General features: G+C 39.1%; 5 protein-coding genes across 8 annotated transcripts in view; 3 read left to right on the forward strand and 2 right to left on the reverse strand.

The window, feature by feature from the left end:
• The first annotated feature begins 21 nt into the window (after nt 1-21).
• Nucleotides 22-1,621, forward strand: LOC6629593 (golgin-45). The gene is made up of 2 exons (XM_002052964.4): nt 22-1,333; nt 1,391-1,621. The coding sequence occupies exons 1-2, from the start codon at nt 125-127 to the stop codon at nt 1,529-1,531; spliced, it is 1,350 nt and encodes a 449-aa protein (XP_002053000.1). The 5' UTR covers nt 22-124; the 3' UTR covers nt 1,532-1,621.
• Nucleotides 1,542-2,614, reverse strand: LOC6629592 (omega-amidase NIT2). The gene is made up of 2 exons (XM_002052963.4): nt 2,478-2,614; nt 1,542-2,419 (listed from the first exon to the last, which is right to left on the reverse strand). Exons 1-2 carry the CDS (start codon nt 2,494-2,496, stop codon nt 1,587-1,589), a joined length of 852 nt encoding a protein of 283 aa, XP_002052999.1. The 5' UTR covers nt 2,497-2,614; the 3' UTR covers nt 1,542-1,586.
• A 293-nt stretch (nt 2,615-2,907) lies between these two features.
• LOC6629591 (protein FMC1 homolog) lies at nt 2,908-3,456 on the forward strand. Its single transcript, XM_002052962.3, has 2 exons — nt 2,908-3,000; nt 3,056-3,456. The coding sequence occupies exon 2, from the start codon at nt 3,057-3,059 to the stop codon at nt 3,363-3,365; it is 309 nt and encodes a 102-aa protein (XP_002052998.1). The 5' UTR covers nt 2,908-3,000; nt 3,056; the 3' UTR covers nt 3,366-3,456.
• Nucleotides 3,168-4,975, reverse strand: Or85f (Odorant receptor 85f). 2 transcript variants are annotated; one of them, XM_002052961.3, is made up of 4 exons: nt 4,040-4,973; nt 3,785-3,986; nt 3,572-3,727; nt 3,168-3,514 (listed from the first exon to the last, which is right to left on the reverse strand). In XM_002052961.3, exons 1-4 carry the CDS (start codon nt 4,804-4,806, stop codon nt 3,461-3,463), a joined length of 1,179 nt encoding a protein of 392 aa, XP_002052997.1. In that variant the 5' UTR covers nt 4,807-4,973; the 3' UTR covers nt 3,168-3,460. The 2 variants fall into 2 exon arrangements, with proteins under 2 accessions (XP_002052997.1, XP_070063695.1); XM_070207594.1 differs by having other exon boundaries at nt 3,168-3,727; nt 4,040-4,975.
• Nucleotides 4,976-8,533: 3,558 nt separating this feature from the next.
• The window catches only part of FER (tyrosine-protein kinase Fer), a 33,112-nt gene continuing 14,823 nt past the window's right edge, over nt 8,534-26,822 (forward strand). Inside the window, exons 1-3 of one of the 3 annotated variants that reach the window (XM_002052960.4) lie at nt 8,534-8,713; nt 10,061-10,356; nt 12,493-12,680. In XM_002052960.4, the coding sequence (XP_002052996.1) occupies nt 10,161-10,356; nt 12,493-12,680 (384 nt within the window). In that variant the 5' untranslated portion in view covers nt 8,534-8,713; nt 10,061-10,160. The remainder of the gene's footprint in view (nt 8,714-10,060; nt 10,357-12,492; nt 12,681-26,822) is intronic. The other 2 variants (XM_015171785.3, XM_015171786.3) reach the window with 2 other exon arrangements.

Genomic DNA, 26,822 nt, shown 5'->3' on the forward strand with positions numbered 1-26,822 from the left:
GTTTAATTACCGAGTTGGCAGCTCTTCGTTTCTATTGTTTTTGTTTTGCTGGCAAACAAGCTGACAAAATTATTTGTTGTATTTACTGATATTAAGCAGTTTTTTTTTTTTTAATTTTACTACCATGGATGCGGATGCCCTAACGAACGATGGCGAAAAGGTGCACGCCTGCCGCACCAGTGGTGACGGCATGGAACAGACCGATATCGCACCAACTACGAAAGTAGAACAGGAAAGAGCATCAGCCAGTTTCCAAGTTGTTAATAAGGTCAAGCGACCGCAATTGCCGCGTAAGGATAGTACTGTAGTCCAAGAAGCGGTTATTGTGCATAAGACACCCGTAGGCAACGTGTGCTCGTTGCCTCTGCCCTTGCCTGGCCTACACACGCTCTACCGGCGCTCCGAAGTTGTGAGCCGGAGCCTTGCACCTGTACTGCCGAAGGGTGAACTCGTCCAACTCAAGCCCAGGCTGGTGAGCACCTCTGAACCACTACCGGAACATAAGAAAACCAAGCCACCAAAATTCGTGCCTTATGAACCATATCCAGGTGCCGTGAATGCCATGACACCTGATCAGCAAACAGCCAAGCACAAAGTTCAGCGGGTTAGCAAAAATAATTTAGACATTGGAGTGCTTGCGGACCAGGTATCTACGTTGCGCACCCTTGAGCTTGACCTAGAGGATGCAGATGTAAAACACGCTGATACAAGCAACGCAGACAGCGATGAACTGCAGCGACTGAAGCAAGAGTTAGCCAAAACCCGCCAGGAGCGCGATCATTTTCAAGCGCAGTATAAATTCCAGACTCAGGTAAACGGAGAGCTCAAAAGCCTGTTGGTAGCCTCCGTTGGTGAGGATTTGCAAACCCGCGTCAATTTGCTAACAGAGGATAAATTACAACTTGCTCGCGCTTTGCTCGATACGGCCAACAATTTAACCACACACACAGAACAAATCGAATTTTTGGCCAGCCAGTGCGAGGTTTGGCGCTCGAAGTTTTTGGCCAGCAGCGTTATGGTCGAGGAGCTAGCTCGCTGGAAAGCCGATCTGACGCAGAAAAATCAAATGCTTAACGAATCAACCAAACAACTGATGCACACCACACATCAAATTCGGGAAATTCAATTGGACATACTAAAGCAACTGAAGTTCTTGGCCAAAATACGCTATCTAAATTTGCCCGCCACGGATGTTATCAGTCTAAGCGCGGAGAACTTAAATATACTACAACGCATGGTGCTGCACTCAGGTCTGGGCATTCCTGAGACAACGCTCAAGCTGTCAAGCGCCACAACGAGTCCGCTCTGTGATGCAGAGAAGTACGCTGTGCAAGTAAGTTGAAGTGCGGTAGCAATTTTCAGATGGAATTGTACATGTAATGCTTTACAGGCCCTGGAATTTGTTAGTCAGCCGCTGATGGCCACAGATGAAGCTATTCGAGCGCTTTTCGGTCAGGTGCAACGTCCGAATTACATGTCAGCAACTAGCGAGTCGGAGACAGCATCTACCCCTCAACGAGCGGATTATTAATAATTTAACATTTTAAGAATATTTAATATTTATATTTGATAAATGCGATAATAAATCACTTGGACTTCTTTTCGGTGCTATACAGATCAAGACGCCGTTGGCTAAACAATGGAATTTGTTGGCGTACTTGTTCCACCAAGGCAAAGTCAATATCAGCTGCCAATACTTCCTCGCCTTCGCCAGCGGTTTTGACGACTTTAGCCCATGGGTCCACTATCATAGAATGGCCATACGCAACGTACTCTGCAGAAGTGTCTCTAGCCGGCGATGTAGTTACCACAAAGAGCTGATTATCGTTTGCGCGTGCACGTTGCAAGAGTTCCCAATGCAAAGGACCTGTTGTCATATTAAAAGCGGCCGGGTATATGATCATCTCACACCCACTGTTCCGATAAAGCCGTGCCATCTCCTCAAACCGAATGTCATAGCAAATACCAATTCCAATCTTATGCCCATCAATGCTGATGATTGTAAAATCGTTGCCAGCGGACAGTGTCTCAGATTCCTTGAAACGGATCCCGCCTTTCACGTCAATATCAAACAGATGCATTTTGCGGTGCTTGCCTAATAGGTCGCCCGTGGGACCCCATACGGTGCAAGTATTGTATACGGCATCGTTCTCGCCCAACTCGGGTATTGTGCCACCCACTATGTAGACCTGATTATCTAGAGCTATTTTCGAGAGCTGCTGGCTGGTGTAACCATCCGGGATCTGTTCCGCATACTCACGAAAGTATTTTGTGCCATAAGGGCAGTTAAAGCACTCGGGTAAGGTTACGAGGCGTGGTTGATGCTTTTTAACAGCCTCTTCAATTTTGTTAATGGCATTTAGCACATTTGCTGTTTTGTCTCTCGAACCCTTTAACTGTAATAAAACAAGACGCATAACTGTCCAAGGAACATCAATTTTCAAATTAACGTTAATTTATTCGCCATGTGCACTTACTATTACTGGCCTGGCTCATACTTATTACGAGTAATTTTGCAACTTAAAAAATATATAATATATATAGTTTAGCAAAACACAAGCCGATCGAAGTCCATATATTTTGTGGTAGTCTGGCAAGGCTAATTGGGTACAGCGCTACCAACTTCACGTGCTTTCTTAATGCCACTATAAAGTGATTATTCTTAACTCCCCTTTTTTTAACCATTAAGATCAACGGTTCTTAAGCTTATTGTCATGCTGATAAAAATTCTATTTTATCAAAATTCAATAATTGAGTAATGCGACTCAAAGTCAATATTGCAAGCAGCACGTCGGTTTTCTCAAAATGAATCATATTTTGAATTCTTCCGCACAGTTAAAAACAGCTGGGCTACTTTTTGTAAGCGCCCTCGCTAACCATTTGAACTGAACTGCCAACTTATTAATATAGAGCTGCCAGAATATGACATAAAATTGCGAATAGGTGGCAGCTCCATAGCTAGCAGCTGTTATTCCTAATTCTTTCGTCAATCACATAATCGTAAATATTTACTATTTGTTACAAGTTCAATACAAAAGCAAAGATTTCCCCACAGTATGGCTGGAACTAAAGTGCTTCGTGCCTTGTTACACGAGCTGCGTCAAGCTGCCCATGATCCTGGCAGCATTAAAAACTCTTTAGCTGCACGCTATATTCTGGCGCAGTACAAAAAATTTGAAACAACCGATCAGCAGCTATGCAAGGCCCGCAACGAGGCCATCTTTCTGGGTCAAACATATTTGACCTACCTGAGTAGTCTGCGTAAATACAACGCTCTATACAAGGATTATCATAGCCGTGGCGAACGCACGGTGAAAGAAACAGCCGACCTTGTGGGCTTTAAGTTACCCACGGATCCAAAGTGATTGTAATACAAATGTATTTAACGTAAACTATGTATGTAGATACACTGTGAATTATAAAGCAATAAATATTCTGAATTGATGTTAGCATCCACATTCTATTCGATCATTTGTCTGATCAACGCAAAGACGCGATATGTCACTGACATAACCTACGATTTAAATAAGACTGTAGTCAACGCCTCATCCTGGCTCTGCTCCTTACCCACCTGCTTAAAAGTGTCCAGCGATACTGGCAGATAGCCCATGGCGCTTAATTCGGCCGGCCTCTGTGCACGTGTGATGATAATCAACAAGAATTTTTTGTAAGCCGGTGTTGCATCCGACCAGTTATGGTTGTAGGCGGCGTGGGTAATGTTTCTGCTCTGGAAGAATGAATTGTCTGTTATATCAATTCGAATATCATTGCCTGTAAGAGGTACCAAAATCCTAACTAATTCGCCATAGTAGCACACCAAGTAGACCTGAGAAGTTGCCGTCATCATAAATATGACATAGGTAATTCCTTCTAGATTAAGTCCCTGAATCTGAGTGTAAACTGCCACAGTGCAGAATACGCCCGAAGTTGTAAGCAGGCTTAACAATAGTGAGCCACCGAAGATGCCATTGAGGTCATCCTGAAGGCTACAAGCTGAAATGGTAAGTGATCTAACCATTGCTAATTGGCACATACTTACTCTAATAGTTGGACATGCGTGTCCACCAGATCGGAAATGAATTTCCTATCGGCGGAATCATGCGTCCAGTGAGGCTGGTAACTCTCTAGAGATCGCGCCATGTAATCAAAGTGCATGCATATCTGCACTTCAAAGCATACCAGCCACAGATCTGTGCTCATATTCGATATGACCATCAAGGTACTGTGCATCCACTCCAGCACATAAATCAGAAAGTAATACCATAATGGGTCCTGCTGTGGATCAAATATGTAATATGGATAGCAATGCATAAAGGGAAAGCGCTTCTCCATTAGATAGATGTAGCCCGACTGCAGAAGAGGTCCTAATACGACCATAGCTGACGATCCAAAGTATACCACAATTAGCATGAGCAGTGGGCGTGGCCAGTAGAACTCGTTGACGCGATGGTCGATCCGTGCTTGCGTGGACTTTGGAAAGAGCGCCGAAAGTTTACTATTAAGCCGTTTAAAGGCGCCTTTCTGTTGAGATGTTCCGTATTTTGTATCAGAGTTTATGACATACGTTACCAGAGTAGCATAACGTATTATCAGGGAGATATCGGTACCAATTGTATCCCACTCGATTATCCGGCGTATCATGAACAAAACACAACAGACGTGGCTGCCCACGCAGACCCAGTGGTAGAGCTGTATTAGCATTTGGCGACGTGTCCTGCCTGTATCTAGTATTTCATAGCCGCATAGCCGATAACTTAGGCTTGGTACCCATGTAAAGTCCTCGTAGCTATACGGAACGGATTCCATTCTGAAGGTGTTACTTGTCTGTGAATCATTTAGGCAAAGCAGTCGAATTTATACTGGTGTGGAAATGAGAACTTCTTGCGGTTACGTGTGATATTTAACGGGTGCCAATGTGGTTTCGTCATGGGCGCGGATAACGGGTTAGGGACACATTACTTATTACCATTATATATTATAAATACATTGAATAATTAATTAAGCGAATAATTGCCTTGATACTTCTAAAATTATATAGTCAATTTAATCAACGTTAAAAAGGGAATAGTTATTACCCTCTATAAACATTCTGTTGAGTCCTCTTCCAGAGTGTCGTGCTGTCTGGAAAATACTTATCAACAAAAATATTCATTTTTCCTTTTTACATCTTGAACTACGAGGCATCAAATTAACATTAATTAAAATCAATTGAGCGAATCAATGTGTGAATCGAATTTGTAAGAAGCAAAGCTTGTGCGTAATATGTATATATTGTTAATTTTATATACACATAAGCTTTTTTTTTTATTGAAAAAATAGAAAGCTGTAGTAAAAATATGGTTCTTTAAAAACACGTTCGTTTATATACATTCAAATGTTTTAGAAAGAAAGCATATTTTACCCCACAACGTATATATCATCATGATCAACATGGTATATATCTTTATGGTCATGAGTTCATTCGCACCAAAGCGTCGATCTCGGAGCCGATAAGAGCCAGAGAAATTTTAAACATAGTTCATAGTTATCAAAAAAATTATATTTATTTTAACTTATCTCTTAGGCTTAGAGGCTTTTAGCTTTGAGAGCTCGTCATTAAAATAGCCATGTTGCTTTTCGTAAAGTACATGCTAATCAACCATATCTGTACTGTATTGTAGGGCAAACCTGATTTTAACATTTTCTCAAAAATATAATTTAGATATTAAAATTATTTGTACGAATATAGTGACTAATAGAGATGGGTATGAGTGTCATGAATATGAATTGCTCAACATCGCAGATAATCTCACCCTTATCTCGAAGTATCGGTACAATAATTTTCTCAAATTGTCTTCTCTGTAATCTCTATATATAAAACGGTTGGTTCTGACTGACCGACTGACTGACTGATTGGTGATCAACGCACAGCCCATACCCCAGCGATTTCAGCGATTTTTGAAAGTTGCTGGTTTACCGTCCGATCAGTGTCAAAATCATTTTTAAAACTTTCTTAGAAAATTTATATTATACGTGCCACGGGCAAGTCCGGTATGTTATATATATAGAAATACTTCCTATAGAGATCGTAAAGTTACAGATAAATTTAATAGATAACTATATCTATTCCTATTTGTCGTTTATTTTAATCTTCCAATCTCCCGAAATTATAGTGCGGATTACATTATTCAGTTATGCACGTGTATGTGTAGGTACGTATAAAAGTAAAGCGAATATGCCGAGCTCCGACAAAAAAAATTTATATACATTTGTTGATGGCTTAACCCGTTGTTTCCAAGAGTTTGTAATTTCCATAAATGCGTTTTCGTAACCTCTTCAGATCGCTTGGGCATTTTTAACGTTGCTTACTTGTTATACCCTGTATCAAAAATGGTTGCAAAGGTCTAAAACAGCCAAAAAATCCCTTCATTTTCCATATATAAATTGCGATTGGCAGTCTACGGTCTTGTTTGGCTTGCATATGGCAAATATTATCTATGCAATTAATGTACAGATCAGTGATATATATCTATAATCTTGCACATTATTAAATACGCTGATTTGGATTATCGACTGCCAGAAGATATTTAGCAATAGGTATACCATAGTGTGGGTTTGAGCGAAGTTGAAACATTTTTGTTTCTAATGCATTTTTAGAAAGGAGCTCGAATGAATATTACGGCATTGTAGATCTAGGGTATCTTCACGCTGGGCATTCTTAGGTTTTATTGTAGTTCTTGCGTTTGTCGCTGCACTTGTGATCATTGCCGTGCTTATAGTTGTTGTGGTTGTCATATGAATTCTTACACATACCAATAAATGGGTGCTGGTAGTGCCAGCTCCCTCAATACGTTCCATCTGAGCGGAATGCTAAACAGCAAGGAGCTGTTGGAATTTCTATTGTTTGCAGCGCAGCAAGCGTCGTGTCTTTTAAGTTTAATTGTGCATTGGAGCAGCAGTAAGAAGCGTGAATCCATATTTTTTGTATGCAAGCGAATATACTTGACGGAATGTGTGTATGAGTGTTCATGTTTAATATTATACAATTCCTACAACTTCACTATTCATAAACATACGTAAATATGTATTACTTCTAGCCCCATAAACGATTTGCTTTTCTTTGCTCTTGTACTCATTAGATGTTACACAATTTTAGAGCTTGTCGCTTTTCTATTGTTTCCAATCCTAGTTCACAGAGACTTAATGTTGTGTCGTGATGTAGTATGTGCATAAATGGAGAGATAATTCAACTTAGTAGATCTTGTATCTTGTAATTTATACCTAATTTATTCAATAGGTTCAATTGACGGCGAACTTTTTTAAGCTGCCAGTAATCGGCTTTTGTTTAAACATTTCATAAGTGCATACTCCTTATGTTACTTTTACCCACAACAGCGTATTTTTAACTTTAACGCCACATATCAAGTGATTTATGAGACAAAGGACAACAATCGCTTCAACTAAAGTTAGATTTTAATTTTAATATGAGACTGCGGTGCGACCGCAAGAAATAATCTTAAAATTGTAAGTAAAATATATTCCTAACTAGACTAAACAGAAAAAAAGGAAATTTTCAAGTAAATTTAAGGCATTTAAGGATAGCTCATAAAGTGACTCGGAGTGTCGCCGGCGAGCTGAATAGTTTATGAGGTTGCAGGGTGTTTTGTCTGGTCGTCGCATAGACAGCGACAGGCAACCTAATGTCCCAAAGACAACACACATACCAATGAATAGCTGGCAAAACAATAAAGATAACCAGGCGGGGTTCGGGCTAGTTAAATGGGCAACAGGCTGCCTGTCTACCGCAGTGGCTATTCAAAGTCTGGTTCATTTCCCGGCAATGAAATCAAAGGCAATCGCTGGGTATTATCTTGCAAAAATGCACAATTTCTTGTAAGCATTATTAAAATGATATAATATGGAATAAAGTAAAGCTAACAAAGAATAAAAAGTTTAATAGTTAATGAATATGATATTGGCGATAGGATTTATTCGCTTTGCCATGCCATACGCAATGGGTGCAGGCAAAATATTTTAGACTAATCACGTCAAATCTGATAATTCTAGCTTTATAGCTGTAGAAGTCATCTGATGAGTATACATATATTCCAGTATACATATGCACTGAAAGAAGTTGAGCTCATACGGAAGGACAGGAAATATAATATATATTTTCGTTTTGTAAGCGAGTGTTAAAAGATAAACTTTGTTTTAGAAAGAATTTCTTAATTTAATTTCATTTCAGCTCGAAGTCAAAAAAACGAAAAGAAAAATCCTGGAGACGACAAGCTACCTGTTTACGACAATGTTTGAATAGCGAGACAATGTTAAACAGAATTTCAGTTGAAATATGAAAATAAACACTTGTAAGTTTCCCGTTTCGTATTGCCGAACTAGCTGAGAATGCAAGAGCTCTTGTTATGCCCGATTTGTTTGTTGGGTTACGTTCAACCGGTTCTCTGGAGCTCTCTTATGGCGCTCGCGATGCTCATTCACCGCATCGTCGCCAGCGGCGTCGTTTTTCGGCTTTGTCAACATCGTCTTTGTTGGCTGACTCTCAGTTCGCGCTGAGCATTCGATGCAAACGGTTCGGTTCGGTTCGGTTCGGTAAGGTACGTTAAGATTCGATTTCTGTGCGGCACTCGGCTCTGTGACTCTGGCATCCGTTGGATTGCTTTGTGAAATGGCCATGTGAGGCATCGAAGCATTTTACGATACGCAACTTGTCTCCATGGTAACCGGGTCGGGCGGGCATTCAACAGTTTGATAAAACATATATATAAAGATCTATTTACGTTTATATTAATAAATAGATAATGTATGGCAAAGATTTGCGCGCTGATTACGCGAATCAAAAGTGACAGCCCCATCCCCTAAATAACGTGTTAAAAGCAGTTTATAAAAAAGAAAGAAAGAAAAAATAAATGTCACTACACACACATATATGTTACATACGCCTGTAAATGTTGGGCTGCAAATAATGTTTAGTGCAGTTTTGAAAATGTTATTTACAATTTTATATATACATATAACGGCGCTTTCGTATACACGTTCTGCTTGCTGTTGTTGTAATTTATCTATAACTGCAGATGTTCCCCCAGCGCAGTTGAAGTTGTTGTTACTGTTGCTGTTGCCTGTGGCTGCGGCTGTCTAACCCGTTTATGTTTTAGTTGACTTGGTAACTCCTATATAGACGAACAGCAACACGCACAGACAACAATACATCAAACTGTTGTTTGTGGCGCGGCAAGCAGAATCTGGTGTGGCGTAGTATCAGTATCGGTATCTGTGTATCCGTAAGATACACGTACTTGCACTGTGCGCCGCTGACGTCGCGTCGTTTCCTTTATGAGTGCCTCACAGGTCGCCGCGTTTGGGCCAATGTTTATTTTTGTTTGCTTGCCAGCAAGCGCGAAAAACAAGTTTGACTCTTTTAACGAAAATAGTTAGAACTAAAGAAGAACGCAGTTTGGAAAATCTTATGAAAACTGCATATCCAAACGAGAAAAAAACAAATAAAGACATGGAATTATAAAAGATAAAAGCAGACATTTTAATGACATTTAAACATGCTAAAAATAACACCCTAATTAGCGTCAAGTGTACAAATTATTTCGAGTTTTCGGTGCCGGCAGCATCCTTAATGATGTCGTTAATCAAAAGTCGTCCCGTATTAGCAAATTAAGCAAATGTCGCGGCAAGTGCAAAAGATGAAGAAAACCACTGCATGTGAAAGTTTATTATGGCTGCGCGAGCGCCTTTAAATGTATATCGTAAAATGTGTGACAAAAATAATTGATTCAGCTCCAGCGGCAGTGGAGCGTTTTAAAAAGAGCGTCGAGAAGGCGCCGCAGTGCGATCAGCAGACAAAGTGTCAAAAAGAGAGTGGAAATAAGCCGAACATGCGGGTTGGCCATAAATATTGGCATGCAACAAGTGTTTGCCATATGTCTGCATTTTTTTTTTTGTGTTGTGTCCGGGTGTGTGTGTGTATATATGTGTGTGTATGTGCTTTTGGGTTATGCGTGTGTATTGCGCAAGTCTCTTAAGTGAAGTTTTTCCACTGCTGTTTCATTTTTAGCCCAGCCCAATCAATATAAGCATGCAATTGTGACTCATTGGCAAAACATTTTAAAACTCTATAAATTTGGAGCATTTCGAAACAAGTTGACGCTGCCAAAATGGGCTTTTCATCGGCCCTGCAGGGCCGCGCCGCACACGAGGCACTGATCGTGCGTCAAGACGCAGAACTGCGTCTTATGGAGACCATGAAACGATCCATCCAAATGAAAGCCAAATGCGACAAGGAGTACGCAATCGGTTTGACAGCCGTCGCTCAACAAGGACTGAAAATTGATCGGGCTGATGAAATGCAAGGTAAGCTCACTCCCAAAATACCATATATAATTAACTGAAAGAGAGAGAGAGAGAGAGCTTTCACATTAATTGGCCTGCGATATGCGAGTGTGTACTGCAGGATTGTATAAATGAGTTAAATCATTTACTTGTGCTCTCAGTTTTTGTTCTTTAACTCAAATAGAAAATATTCTCACTCGACTAGAATATACCCTGTATGCAGCAAAGAGCTGATGCAAAATAGTATACTTGAACGTTTTTGAACAGACATACACAAAAGGCCCTGCGATACGAAAACTCCTCACTTTCGCGGTATTGCAGCAGCCGTGCCAATATCGATAAGTCCGTTTGTTCCTATGCAAACCATACTCTCCGTTCTCAGACTGTTGACACGAAACTTTGCCTAGCTTGGAGAAAAGTGCAGACGAAATTTCTTAGTGTCAATAAAATACCTTTAAAATGTGACAGCTATACTATATAACAACCTGAAGAAAAGTCTGAATATAAGCCAAATTTTGTAATAGGAAATCAAAGTAATGGGAAATTGACGGACGGAAAAATTTGCATGATTTTATTAACTTAATCAGTTTTTTTGCAATTTTAGGTACGTTGTCCTTATTGACTGCTTTGATTTTAGCCCTTCTCAAAAGAGTAATTATTCGACCACAAGTTCTGTTTTTTACGTTTACATAAAATATAAATAAATATAAATAGTTTAAATTTGAGAAAAAATAAAAGTATCTAAAAAAATGCATAAAATGTGTCAACCCATTTAAACACATGTTTAGTTCGAAACATTCTACAATGTGTACGTCAAACGCAATCGAAAATTATGCACTTAATTCTCTGATTTAATTAGCAATTTATGGTGAACTTACATATGTACTTGGATTTGCCTACGTCATATCTTCACGTTTTGGAATTTACGCTGAGCTGTCTGAACAACAATTATCTGCATTAGTCACGAGAAAAGGTTGTTACCGCGCGTGGAACCCGCTTCGAAATCCCTGGCTCGAGCCACTGTAGGACAGCCTACTGCCATTAGTCACAAATGGCGGCGTATGATAAGACTGCGACTGATGCGCCAGAAAGCTTTCACTTTCGCTGGCCGCCGTCCAGGGAATATTCAGAGTCGACTATTGGCCCAAACCCAACCTAAATGTGACAACGAATAATTGTTGATATTGCTATGAATTTGATACCAGCCACCTTCAAAACAGTGTGAATGGATCGCATTTCAAGTTCCAATTTAGACAGCCGTTTCATGTGTCTTTCGCGGAACTTACCTGTACAAGAGTCAACAATCATATCATACATTTCTACCATAAATATGCACTTGTTTTTGGTGGCAAAACACTCTGACAAGAATCTATGCATGCGTATATTTTTGTATCTGAAAGATACAGCCTTGCAGCTTGCCATCTAAGCTCATCAAACTGTCGACAAAATGCAGCTGCCTTTACTCGCACCCATCTAAGATACAGACGTACACACATATACTCGTAAATAAATAATTGGTGCGATTTTCCGTGTCAGTTTGGTTTGCCAAACGCTTAGTTGCTGCTGCTTTTTCTCTACTGGACTGCAAATGTATCCGCTCGATGCAAACGCAAAACAAATTTTGTGTACAATTTAAACGAAATTATATATTGCATTTGGCCAGATAGTTCCAGAAGCTGTAGCTGCCCGTAAATTGTTTTACTTTATTTTTGGCCATTTCTGCCACGTTTGCCATGTTTTTGGTGACCTGTTTTAAATTAGTTTCACCTTGACAATGAGCGTGCAGCTCGATTTAATGATATAATGGTAATAAGACCGACGTAAATAAAATGTTAGAAAAGTGCAAACATATTTTGCTATCTAACAGAAATTGTTTACAATTAGCTAGCTCAGGTTGACTATTGTATGGATTTAGACTGTAAAAGCACTTCAGTATTTTTGGCTCTTATTTAAGTAGATTCTGTTACAACGTGAATGAATCATTTAAGTAGACTTCGTTTCTTCCCGATAGCAAAATGTGTTGGTGATTAGGGTACGACATTCGATCGGTCATGAGTCACAAGAGAAACACTTTTGAGCCTAAAGTAAATTGAACATTTGTTTAGCTTGCAGTGCAATTATTCCTATTAAAGCCTATTTACTTTAAACTCATTTTAGGCAGCCTTATTTCAAAATCCTGGCGATCTTTTATGGATGAATTGGATCAACAGGCCAAACAGTTCAAGTTTAATGCCGAACAGCTTGAGGTGATCTGCGACAAACTCTCCCATCTGTCGCAGGACAAGCGAAAGGCCCGCAAGGCCTACCAGGAGGAGCATGCCAAAATTGCCGCACGCCTCAATCATGTGAGTAAACCAATCACTGATCATTCAAAAATTCCTAATTAGCTTAATTTGTAAATTCTTCAGCGTTGTTTGCCGCTTAATTGAACTCTATGTATAGCTATAGATTTAAAGTTCATATTACTTAAGATAAAGTTCAATTTAAAGTTTCGATCGCGTACAAGCCCCAATAAACGGGTAATCTTAATACCTGAACTTGCTGAGGCACATTGCCAGCCATTTGAACCATTTGTCAGCTAATTGAAGTTGTTTTCGGTTTTTTTTTTTTCGAATTCCACAATCAAAAGAAGTGTGCACACATACGTTTATCATATTCGCCAACATCTATAAGAATAGTTAAGCGTCAAACGAGGCTGACAAAAGACGTAGATCTGTAAGCAGCTTAAACGACTCTCAGCATCCATAGGAAGGGATTGCTAAATGCTTTTGTTATGCCAGATAATAAACTGAATAAAAGGTGTTGATTTATGATAAACGCGAAGACAAGTTTATTAACCCAACGGGGCTAGGGCTTTAGGCTACGGGTCAGCCAAAACTGTAGGCCTAGAAATGTAAATGTTTTCCGCAACGAAGCATATTTATTTGTTGATGATATTAGCACAACACATGGACATATGTTGCCAAATTATGGCCTGCGAAAATGATGTTGCCGATGACCCAAGCAAATGTTCATGCAAATCATATAATCATCGAAAAAGTTTCGATTTTCTCACCGGCCTCTCTTTTGAAAAAAAGCGTGATGTAACCCCTCACCAGGAGTTATGTCGTTTTGGAACATCATATCTCCGTGCGGAGCTATTACCCGAGATATTGCCGAGATATTGCCAAAATTAAATTTGGCTCGAGGCGTGGCTTGAAGATGAGTATTCAATTCATTTTCATCCATTTCTTAGAGAATTTTATTTTGTTTAGCTCGGCATTAATTTTTTTTTTTTTTTTTTAATTTGTATATATATTTATTAATGGTCGACAAAACGAGTGTCTTCCTCATTATTCAAAAGATTGTACAATATAATTATATGCTAAAAGGATACAATTCGCTAGTTAAAGGATACAATTTTCTAAATAGCATCACCGACCGATGGAGGTGTTTTATTTGCCAGTCCGGCCAGCTGTGCCCCTTTTCACAGCTAATTTTGTCAGTGACGCTATTAGAGCCTACATCTAAGCAGAAGGTTGTAAGTAGGAAAAAAGTGATCTCTCTTACAACACCATCATAGCCCTGATAAAACCAATCATATTCCGAAATAAATAAATAAAGCAAAAAACATAATAAATACCATAATACTTAAGTGCTTACAACATGTACAAAGCCTGGTCAATTGACAATTTAGAGAAGAAGCAATAAAAGTTACAAAACGGCAAACAGCTACCAAAAGAGAAACTGATTTCGAAGCAAAATCCCGGGCAAAAAAGGCAGCAAGTTTCCACTAACCAGCTTGGTTTTCCCCATTGGACTTTGACTTATAATACTTATGCACAACAGCAACAACTGCAACTAAGTGGGCTGTTGGGGAAAGGGCGGAGCAACAGTTTGCCGGACAATTGCTGCTACTGTGGATTTAATAAGTCGTTTAAAACGAATGCGAATGAATTTCTTGTTTGAAAACGTATAACTTTATTTAAGCGGCCTGTTGTCACTTTCTTAGATCAAAAATGTTAGTCTACTAAAAAGCAACTAAAAATATATGCCTTTATTGACTCTGTTGACGATATTGTAATTCAATTGGAGAAAGACTTCATCTTTGCATGGAGCTTTGCAGTTGGAAAACAATTAATTATTTAGTTAATATTGAAATAGTTTTTGAACAAACATTCCAAAGCATAAAGATTTGTTATTCATTTTCATTATGCAATTATCATGTTTAGCCATAAAACTATTTCAATTTAAGCCTAGAGATCGAGGAATAATGCTCTATAAAGGCAAGCAAAATTTGGAGTCCACAGCACCAATGCTTGAAAAAAGAACAGATGAACTGCCGCCGACTCCAGTTATTAATCGATTTCACTTAGAGGCGCCAGCAAAGGCGCCCGCCCACTCGTACAGCTAATGGATATGAAATTGGTTGAATGTATCTAGTTTCTTTTGGATTGTCAAATTCATGCGTTGCACTCGCCTCCCACATATGGGATTGAACGAACAAAATGAGCTAAAATCCAAAAGGCATAAGTGCTTCCTAGACTACGACTGGAATGTGTCTTGTGTGTGTTGGGTTTCCACCGGCCTTCATTAACATGGCGACTTTGCTGGGGCTTCGCATTTATTTGTTGATAGACCGCAAAAAATGTGCTAAGTCCGACAGCATTGGGAACCACCCTCTCCGCCCTTCCTTCTAGCTAGCGTCCGCAGCAGCGCGCACTCGTATTAATTACAATAGGTTCAATTGAAGTATCTTTATACACACAGAAATACATGTACCAGCATCATCAACAACAACTGGCAATTCAGTGCCCCTTTGGTATGCCAGATAAGCCGATAAGATATGGCTGGTAAACAAACAACAACAACAACACAGCCGCAACAATAACAACACAAACTACTTCACTTTGACTGCGAATGCAGCGTCGCCATACATTTATATTTATATATACAACCCCAGTCGGATAGCCACTTAAAGATACATGCTTACAAACTTACATATGTACTTTTAGAGCATCATGGAAAAATAGAGCATTATTGAGACAGGCAACTTGATTAATGTTCTATATATAAAAGTAATCAAGGAAGTTGGTGAAATTTTAGACGGGGTATTCGTGTATCAGCTATCCCTTTCAACACTTGTTTTAATTTCGAGCAAACACGTCAAAACGTGACGGGCGAAGCGTTTAACTGAGCCTCATTGATCTCCACAAACTACGATCCCATACATTTAGTATATCTGTTCTAACAATGCAAAAATATATTTGCATTGTTTAAAAAACAAAAACAAACAAGCAGGAAGTTTTTGACATTGCGACAAAAGCTGCATAACTTGCACTAACAACGTGCAAATCAACAGCCGCAAAAGACAAGGTGAGCACACACACACACACACACACACACACACACACACACTGCTTGAGCACACCCAACTCACAGATACTTTTGTATCTGTTTTTCTTCTACTCACTGCCATAAGTTGCATGCAAGTAAGGCCAGTGATTTTATCTAAACAGCGGCTGCAGCTGTCTACTAGCTGCGAGTGGCATGCAGCACAAAAATTAGAGCTGATATGTGTTGACAACAAAAATGTGGCCATGTTTTTGGTGCTGTTGTTGTTGCCGTTGTTGTAAGCGTGCAAAGATTGTGTATTGAGTCGCGTGCGCCAACAAAACAACAATTCCTATATACTTTCCAGCCAAACAGCAGTAAAATTTGTGGACCCCGAGCGACGTCATGGGGTGCACCGTCTGACGGTCGCCAAGGGTGGAACTGCCCAGAAATGCCCAAACGATGTAAAGAGCACTTCCGTGGGGGTTGCTCGCATAATTGCAATATAATGGCATGGATAGGCATCGGCATCGGCATCGGCATCGGCATCGTCATTGGCATCGTCGCCCAGTTTACAAGTTCCGCCATCAATTGCCAAGTCTGCAGCACTTGCATTTCAGCAACTTTCGTTTTGGGTTGCCGTTTGTTTGCGGAACTATTAACTCCATGGCAGAGCTTATCGACTGAGACGTCTGCGCCATCGTCTACACCAGAGGTCCGGCGTCCAAGTCAAAGGCGACACAAATGCAATGGCAATGCGTGTTTAGGAAATCCACCGATGACAAGGGCTTTTCCAGTGTGTTAATGACGTTTACTTCCGTCACTCGGCAGCCGACTGCAATGAAACTTGAAAATCTGCCCAACATTTTCCCTTCCGCTGCAAAATGCAAGATCACAAAAATATTATAAAAAACGAACGGAATAGCAACTTAATAAACTACAACAAGAACTTGTTGACTAGTTTAAAGCAACTATGTATATTCTTAAATAGAAAAATTGCAGTCATAAATACAACATGACGACATTGACCAAACAAATAGAAAAGTATAGCAGATATAACCCACAGCCGACTACTGTATAAATATACAATCTAAAATAAAAAAATAAAAATAATACCTTTCAGTACGAAGACAGACTTTCGATTTGTGTACCAAAAGTAAATCGACCGTATATTGTATGAACTATAGATTTCTGGTGGTTTTTTTTTACCTTTGATATCGTTGATATAGACAAATATCATCAATTAGCTTGTTGATTTTCTTTTCCTGTTGTTGCCTTAACATATTTTTCTTTATGGCGAGGTGCGGTACATTCTTGGTTTGTGGCCCGTTCAATTTTAAATAGGCTGGGGCTGCCTCTGTTTCTGGCTGTGACGCCCTCGCTGGCATTCAATATACATATGTGCACATATAAAATATTGTGTATATATTTATAAACAAAACTTCATAGATAGATAATTGAGTAAGAGAAAAGATTTCTTAGATATAATTTGTAACAGTAGTAAATTCAATATGTAAAACATTTTTTAAGTAAGTTTTCAACGGAACATTTTAATTTTAAATTAGTTTTGAGAGGCCTGTCAACGCGGACAACCAATTAAGAACTGTAAAAAACGACAATAATGGAGAAAGTCCTTAGGTCAATGAAGGATGGAACAGGACTTCTGTGCGTACATTTTCAAAACCACTGACTAACTGGGAGGCCAACAGGCTGTGCACATGGAAAACGACAAAAGCGAATAGGGTTGACAGACGGACATTAGGAAGCAGACAAGTCATCCGGCCATGTCGGGAGCCCACACTCATGCAATGCATAAAATTCAGTCCAGCTACACTCGAGCCAATTCTAATAATGCCAAAAATGTCGACGCCGGCTGGCAAAGGCTGTGGCAACAACAATAACAATAGCAGCAACAACAACATCAGCTCCTGCGGTTGGTACCGGCTGTGGGCAATTTGCTTAGCCCAAAATGCAGGGAAGTGCCAACAATTTTGTACAGCCCTTCGCTATATAACGTGTAGTACGCACCCTCGAAGCCATCCTGTCCAGCATGTGAAAAATTGGAATTTCCATTTTGGGCAACAGAAAATGTGCTTTGGGGACGTTTATTCCATTTTAAATTGCAAGCTTTTTTTCGATTAAACTAATGGAAGCCATAACTCAACAGCCGCCAACTTTAACAAAAGTTATGCAGTTATCGCGGCGTAATCAACAAGCCGTTCTACAACGACTCCGGCATCAGTTTTTCTCTTACCAATATTTGAAGTTTTTTTTTTAATAATATTTACGCGCGGACAAGGATAAACTCGTCGTCGCGACTTTCTCTTGCAACCATCCAATCATTGCTCATCCGCACTGTTGGCCATGCAAACTTGTACACCCTTTAAGAGAGCCACAAGTGAAATGCGAAGAAGCCTCGGTGAAAAGAACATTATTTGTTTGTTGACTGCAAACGTCTCCAAAGCAGAGGAAAATTGAAAATCAAGCAGATAGTGACAACAGGGGGCAGGACGAGAGTATGGGGCTTCAATTGAAAGACCGCCTTCTTCGGCGTAAATTCTGTTTGCTAATTTGGAACGAAGCCAAAATAAAGAAAATATACAATTGAATCTTTAATGCTGCTACAAAAAGTATGGCTAACTACAGTGAGCATTGGATAAATTGAAATGCCAAATGCCTGAAATGCATTACAATCGTTATTTTGAGTGTCGAAGTATTTTGTTTTGCTAAATATCTTATCAGTTGTAAATTGTAAAGCGATTTTGAACAAGCGTCGAGATGTGAAAATCCTATTCATAGAATTTGAAAACAAAATTTCCCTTGATAAATACAATATTTATATTGATGAAAATACTGTTGTTTGTTAAAGAAAAGTTTATTTCTGCAAATATACAAACGTAAAATTTGCACTAAACAAATATTTTTTCTGTTTTCTCCAATTCTTTAATACAATTTAATAAACAAGCTGGATAAGCGCAGCACGGCCAATTTGTTCTTGGATATGTTTATAATCTAACCATTCACTTTATTCAATACTTTTTATTATTGATTTGCCTCTAGCAAATCGTTATGTTCGAGTTGCTTGGGACATTTAAATTATGAGCTCATTTGGGCAATTTATACCCCATTTATGTACCTGCAATTGAGTAAACACGTTTCGAGTATTGTTTGCCTTTAAAATAAGCAGATTACGTAGCCGCAGCGTGCACCGCAACATGAATTTTAGTTTTGCAAAAACTAATTTTATTAGGTACAAGTGCAGGCGCTAATGCGACAGCTGCAAATGCGGCGAGCACTAGAATTAAAGAGCCCCGATTGTTTGTTTAGTTCTAGTGCTGTTGAGGTATGCAGAGCAGCTACGTTTCATTTTATTCAAAGAGAAATCGAAAATATTTTGTAGCTGGCACTAAAAATAAGTATGGCGCAGTGCAGCACCAAATCGAAAAAGAATCAAGAATGCAAACATATTAGATAGCTCTGAATTTGACCATTGATTATGGCTCAGATTAACTTAAGTATCATTTAACTAGTTTAATGCCAAATGAGCAGGGCAAAATTAAAAGAAACACTCAAAGTCCACTTGCTGCAGTTGGTTTAGTTGTCATTCCGGCTCTTGGAAACCTTAAAAGTGTGGCGTCGGGTCATGCTATTGGCGCATACGACCCCGACATAACAATACGGCATCTTTTCTTTCGCGCATATACTATGTACTATAAGCTATGTAAATCAATCGATTTCTTTTACAATTTCACCTTGAACACGACAATGTTGGTTGCCGCTCAAAAGGACAATGCATTTCGTTTGTTTAAGTGCAGCTAAGCTACCCGCCGAGCTCTGGATGGGGCAACAGAGCAACCCCACACCAAAGCAAAGAATACAATTTACAGCCTAGTTAACTGCAAAAGAACCACATATGTGTAATGAGACCAATGACAACAATGCGATTTAAAGAACGAGGGACGTTCGAACGTTTGTCATAAACAAGTTTATATTAACAAGCATCTTGACTTTCTGATCCCAACTGTAGCTCTTTAAATTGACATTTGATGTCAGGCGATTGAGGTCAGCGATGCATGTGACGACAGCTTCATGAATACGTACATACATTATATGTATGGGTGTGGGTCGCTATATGCACATTGTGTTAATTAAAGAAAGCATGTGTTTAATGTTCGCGTATGTTATGTATATTTGTGTCATTAATAAACTTAAATTCAAAAGAACGTGCAATCAAAACTATGTTCATCAATGGAAACTGAGTCAGTGGCTACAGAAAAGAAGTGTAGATGTAGATGCACACGCGCTGCCTTACTTGGATTAGCCTAATAAGCTTGCATAGGCTAGTCAAATGTTCTCACAAAGTGTCTTAACATATTTTGTTTCTTAATTTTTTGCTTTTTAAGTAAACTTTCCAATAATGAGCTTCATCACGTTTCTGACAGTTTTAAAAATCAGCTTGTTAGATCGCAGTGCTAATAAGAGAAGTATAAGATATAAGTATTTGCGGCTTCAGAAAATCTGCAAGCTACTGTCGTAATATCCGAATTCGATGAAAAAGAACGGATCATTAATATCATGCTTGTGTTTGAATGTGCTATAGAATATTTAGTTATCTATAGATGAAACTGGGAATGCATATATCAGCAGATTTTATGCCGAGGACTCTTTTAACTGATTTTCGCAAGATGTACGTGCTACGATTCAATAATTCGCTGGATTAGCTTTGAACTTATTTTCAATACATTCTCAGTGTAGAAATTAAACGAAAAACGGTTCTATGCAACTTTTTTGCTTAATATCGGCTTCAAATTCAATTTGAATACCACTTTTTGAAAAATCCACCCCTCTTTGTTGAAAAATGGTTGTCAAAGATTGGACCGGGCAAGGCCGGAAAAAAACAGCTTGTGATTTATATTGCTGTTCATATATTTCTACAGAATGCCGAGTGAGACAGAAACAAAGCCCAAAGTAGCAAATCATATGGCATTGAACTTTCACAACATTGGACGATGACACCACACACACACATACATACATAGACTGACATTACCGCAACGCTGTTTGGTCAAGGCAATTGCCAGTAGGAAATATGGAGTTTGGATTGCTTCACGAGTTTGGGAGCAGTGAAAAGTGACAAAGTGCCACTAGAAACTAAGAGGCTGAGCACAACAAGAGTCGAGCAATTCGCAGTTTGGCAGCCACATACATACATAACTGTGATTATTTATGGCCCAGAGACAATAAACTTGTTGTGTCAATGCCCAACAATAAGCATCAATGGTCAGTTCATTGGTCAGCGGCATGGCGAAGTACGTGCGAAAAGTTGAAACGCTTTTTCCATTTTGGTAAGGTCAAACGAATAAATATATGTATGTATATATACCCTGTATACCAAAACATGTCTCAGGTTAGTAAATAGCGAAAGCCCGAAAGGAACAGCATACGAAGACACAGATCGAATCGGGTCAATAATACAAAATATATATAAAATTGATGTTTGGAGTTGGAGACATCAGTTTTTATGATTTACACACTATATCACAAAATTGAAATACCCTCTAAAAACACACTGCAAGCGGTTGACTTAGCTTTTTGGCCGACTAAACTTTTGGTGGCGGTGGTGGGGGGGTAAGGTTTTTCCATGCGCCAAATTTGGTTGAGCCGAGCGCAATGCATCAAAGTGAAGCTGATTGTCAGTTGAACTTGTTTGTTGGCGGATTTTTGTGTAGCACAGATCCGAATCCACATCCGTGTCGACACTGAGCCACAGAAAGTGGAGCAATCTGAAAACCTGAACGTCTTCATGTTCATATCTGGTTCTTGGTTAGGGGGGCTTTATTTCTTGACTTCTTTTACGCTTGCGGTTGTCTTTGCACTCGCCACTTCTTAATTGAAGTGATTTGCAGTCAATTATTGCGAAAGAGAAATTCTTAAAATCGCACACACTTTCGACCGTGAAAGTAGTGCCACTTACGAATCTTCACTACCGGCTCTCCAGTGTCGACTTTAACCAATTTTCTACACTTATCATACGATTTACCAACTAATGTCTATACTGTGCATTTGAGATTGCGTTTGCATTGTTAAAGCTAATTTGCTGCTAAATGCTAAATGCTGCCAATCTCTTAATTGTGATCTTAATGAAGTAAATTGCAAAAATCATTTTACAACTACACACAGCAGTATCTATCACAATATTAGCTTTCCTTATTGTCAATGGTTATGATTCCATTCGATTTGCCTCGCTCTGTAATTGCGTCGCGAAGTCGAGCAGTTTTCTTACAATCAGACATTTGCGCAAGCTGCTTTCCGCTAATAACTACAAGATACGCTCATGTCGACAATATGATGACGTCAAATGCAAAGATATTAACTGCCTGTGTGTGCCTCACTGCACGACTGATAGAACCGGTTGGTGCGTCTTGCCTTACATATGAAATACATTTGTATATATGTACTTCTATACATTTAAATACATATTAAATGCTTATAAAAGCTCAGGTAAATTCTCGCAAAAAGTAATCTGAATCTCAAAAGCTGAGGCAAAGTTGATCGCCCTCGCGCAGACTGGTACCAAAGATGCCAAAACAGCAACAGCAACAATAACCAGAGCAGCAGCACGAGAAGAGCAATTTACAATAAACAATTATATAAGTGATAAACTGCATATAGTAAGTTACTTTGGAAGCCACAAAAACTACTGCAAAGTATCGCATGCACCCTTTTTGGTATAATTGGTTCAGGATATGACAATCCAACAGAGAATGCCATGACACGCCTCATTCTGCCTGCTACGTACACTTGGTCTTGGTTAAGCAAAACTAAAGCAATTGTAGGCAAGTGTATATATTTAATAAACTTTTAGTTAAACTGCACATGTAACTGAATTTAGCATGACCTTAGTTCTTATATCCATATCTGTTCTATTTGAGGGTAAGTCATAGCAGGTCAAAGGCTTGTCTGATTTAAAGGGCAACAGGCAACAAAATCCTGGGCTGACAAAGCCCTTTGCATAAACCGTTGAGAGTCACCTACCAAGTTTCATTTAGAGATCAATGCGCGTATGAGTTTCCACGAGCCACTATTTGGAGCCCCGCATACAAGACGCATGGTCAGAGTACCTCAGAATTTCTTGATTTTAAGTTAAGTTTTTAACTTGAAGCCTCATCTCAAATCTCTACATATAAATTTAATGCATATGTGTCTGACTTACTTTGGGAAAATTTGGAGGGAGTAAAACGCGAAATTTAGTGAATAAAAGTTTGCCCGGGCAAATAGTACAAATTTCTATCTGCAGCTTGTAATCTGTTTTACTTTATATTTTAGCTATTAATACTTGATCTTTATTTCCTATATTCCTCAAAATTTGGTGCTATCGCGCTTATCACGGGTACGCACGAAAATTGATTTCTTTACAACCCGTCGTGTAGAACATTGTGCGCCTACATACATACATACATACATACATATATACACACATATAACAAAAACAAGCTTGATACAACAACAATATTAAACAACAAACAACAACAACTTGGTCGGTACGCTTGGATTTATCTCATAATAATCTACGCGCATGTGCGGCATATCTTTTCAGTCAATTTCAAGTACATTTTGCCTTTTTTGTTTTGTGCCACCGCTGTCGCCTGTTGATGGCCAAGCCAAAGCTGGAGCTAGGGTACGAGTTGTAGTTGTAGAGTAAAACCGAGTTGAGCAAACAGCCAGCAGCAGGAGGAGTAGTCAACGGCAAAAGATACGGCTACGGCTACGGATACGACCACAAGCGCAGGCAACGTTTGTCGGTCAAAATCAAAATCAGTCCCAGCCTTTGTTCCTCCAATTCCGAGAATCGTGGACCAGTTATGAAACAAGTCTGCAACATGCATACTCACAAAACAGAAAACTCAACACGACAGAACGAACGAACAAAAAAAGATACAAAAAGACAGAGAGAGAGAGCGAGAGAGAGAGAGAGAGAGACTGAGACAGAGGGAAGGGCATAGAGAGAGAGAGAGAGAGAAAGGAAAATAAAAGGATAGCATGCGCTGAAAACAATAAAGAAGCAAACCAGAGCCAAGCAAATGCCGAGAGTAAAAGGCAATAGGCCTGAGATCTGAGTCCAGACTTGAGCCAGGGCCAGTTTCGGTCTCGTCTCGTTAGCTGCATGCGCATGAGCAGCCCAAGATACTTTATGGCCCCGGCTGTTACTTCAGTGTGTGGCTGTGTACCTGCCACTTAGCTTTGGACTGCGCTGCGTTTGCGACTGCAACTTAATTTCTTGCCGCAGCAACCCAAGTACTCCATCATGTTTGAGGCGCAGTAAAAATAAATTAGCAAAGCCAGTCAACAAGCAGACGGGCAACACTTTCCAACCTCCCTAGCTGGCCCATAATGAGTTTTAATAACTTGGGCAAATGCTGTGCGCTCTATGAACGCTCCCTTGTCGTCAAAAGCTTATATGTACAGTCTGTGGATTTGTGTATTTAGAAATAACAAGTAAGAGTGCTCTAGTCGAAAGCAACCGACCAGGAGATTCCATGAACCCCATGGTTTCATAGAAACAGGGCAAGTTGTCTATGCTTACTAGAAAAGTCAAGTAGCTTTTAAAAGTTTCAAATAACATACACTATATAAATAAATTCACTTCACAGTTTTGGGCTCAGGGCTTAAATATGAATGCATACTTGACAGCCTATCACACCTCACTTTTCTCCCACACCTAGATAAACAGCTTTCCCAATAACGAGATTCCCAATTTAAACACACTTTATATAATCAAAGAAAACATATTAATATAATCAATTGTAGTAGTTACCTGGAGACCATACCTCTTTTGATATAAGTTGATATAGAGAGTATTATGATTGTCCCATGAAATGATCGGCATAAACATCCTAGTTGATATAGCCATATATTTTTTTTGTCTCTTTCTATGGAAACAACTCTCCCAGTTTTAATTCTATTGACTTGAAAATTTGCATTGCTGCGTCTTTCTTTAGGCAGGCAGTACTTATGTTGAAACCGTTCAGATCGGACAAGTATATCATATAGCTACCATAGGAGAGATTGGTCGAAAAGTATGTTATTGTATGACCAACTATTAAGTTCTTATATGACCAATTTTTTAGTTTATCAACATATCTTGATCAATGCATTCATTAGTTAAATTATCGCACTATAAAAATATAAAGCATCGGATGATTTTTAGTATGTCAAAGTATTCTGTGCACAAGGGTATTAGATCTTTGGCAAAAGCAAAGCAGGATGTGAAACGGCATGTCGGTGGATTTTGGTATTGAAAAGTGGTTCAACAGCGATTGCGAATTGAGACCTTTCTTTAAACTTGCGTCTTGGGCTGCGCTCTGGCCCAAAAGTTGAGATTCAAGAAACAAATGCGTAGATGGTCAGTTAAAAAAATATGTTTCGTATTGCCACACACTTTCACTTGAGTGGATAATATTGCTCAATTGCCATTCTATTCTTTTGTCTGCTTTTGGCATTCAACGGAAATAGAAAGTGACTGCTTGACTGCTTTTCATATTGACAAACTTATGCCAACACGTTAATTAATTTCTAATGCTCCGTTTTCACTGGGGCACGCATGCAAATTAGCAAAAAAAAAACTGAATGCAATAATATGGAAGTGTAAAATGACTTTTTAAATGGGTCCGCGTGGCATTCTGTCAGTTATTTTTGTCGGTATTTTCCTGCCAATTTTCATTTTATTAAGGCGCATCGCGAATTTGAACCCTGTCCATTTTAGTGATATTAAAGCTAAAGCCTTCTAGTATCACTAGCATACTCTGTAACTAACGAATTGGCCGTAAATATTGGCGTGTCCATTGTAGTTATCTGGTGACCGAGCAGCGAGACGAAAGTTCATTGACCAGCTCTAAGCCCAGCCACGAGCGCAAATGTCCGCGTTCGAGCTCGGACTCAATGCTTGTGTGTGTTTGTGTGTTTACCGGCCAATGTCCGGAAATTTGCGTAATTTGCAATTGCTAGCTAAATAAATGGGCATATTTAGACGCCTTTATATTTCATAAGACATCGTCATTATCAACATTATTATTATTGTTATTATTACTGCTGTCAACGGTTGCGCAACCGACTCGAAACACCGCCCGGCGCTTAACTATTGAAAATGCCACACAATCAGTTGCATTGATTTCCCAAAGACTTGAATTATAGACCAAGTAGACAATGAACAACAAAGGGAAAATCGTTGGCTCACATTGTTGTTATTGTTGTCAAAGCTGCTCCACCATTTCTTATTCAAATTGTAAGCCAAGAAAAAGCCTCACGCGCTCCACTCGTCATAAAAAAAAAAAATGCCGAAACACACAAAAATCAGCTCGGTCGCCGCCATCGACGAGTGTGGTTTAGATTTAAGTTTGTTGTTGTTGTCACTTCTGTGGGCTTTCCGGCTTGGTTGTTTTTTATTACGTCACGACTCCGCAATACATTTGACAAATTTATTTTTATTAAAGGCAATTTCTTTGAAAGCGTAGACATGAATTGAATTTCGCTTGATTGAGATATTTTTTTTAAGTGCCTTCCTTGTTGCCGACTATTGTTGTTGCTCTTGGGGGGGTTTTCGGGAATGTTAAAAGAAATAAGTGATTTTTTATTGTCCAGTATGAATATAATAATATCTACAAGCATAATCATTTCTACATATAAAACTGTTTGTCCTGATTGACTGACTGACTGTTTGGTCACCAACACAGAGTCCCAGCTCGACGGGAAAACGTAAAAGATGTTTGCATGAATCATTTTTGCTTGGCATCCAATCGGCCTCAAACTTATTTAAAATGATTATTGATCAAGTTCACACTTTTCGGGAAATCCATCTTGGTTCAAGTGCATTTCTAGAATGTTTATGAAAAATCATATGACATGTTCCAAAGATTTTTTTGAGAAGTTTTAAGTATTGTTCGATTTGATTCAAAATTATCATCATAATCTCATACCACCAACACAAGACTTAGCTCTTATAACTTATCATCCTGAACAGATAATAATGCCTTTTTCGCATTCAATTTTACTGCCAAAGAACATCCATAAATTCGTTTTATTTGTTTGATTTTGGGGGATGGGAATTGTTATCTTAGAAATATTATATGAGATGCTTAATATCAAATTAGGTGACTTCACCCTTTAAAACCTAAGAG

This window comes from Drosophila virilis, chromosome 2, assembly GCF_030788295.1.
Source record: "Drosophila virilis strain 15010-1051.87 chromosome 2, Dvir_AGI_RSII-ME, whole genome shotgun sequence".
Taxonomy (NCBI): Eukaryota; Metazoa; Arthropoda; class Insecta; order Diptera; family Drosophilidae; genus Drosophila; species Drosophila virilis.

Coding starts and splice junctions, on each gene's coding strand:
- LOC6629593 (XM_002052964.4), top strand. CDS start 125: ATGGATGCGGATGCCCTAACGAACGATGGCGAAAAGGTGCACGCCTGC. Junction 1,334..1,390: donor CAGAGAAGTACGCTGTGCAA/GTAAGTTGAAGT, acceptor AATGCTTTACAG/GCCCTGGAATTTGTTAGTCA.
- LOC6629591 (XM_002052962.3), top strand. CDS start 3,057: ATGGCTGGAACTAAAGTGCTTCGTGCCTTGTTACACGAGCTGCGTCAA.
- Or85f (XM_070207594.1), bottom strand. CDS start 4,806: ATGGAATCCGTTCCGTATAGCTACGAGGACTTTACATGGGTACCAAGC. Junction 3,987..4,039: donor ACGCATGTCCAACTATTAGA/GTAAGTATGTGC, acceptor TTCAGCTTGTAG/CCTTCAGGATGACCTCAATG. Junction 3,728..3,784: donor GCGAATTAGTTAGGATTTTG/GTACCTCTTACA, acceptor TCATTCTTCCAG/AGCAGAAACATTACCCACGC.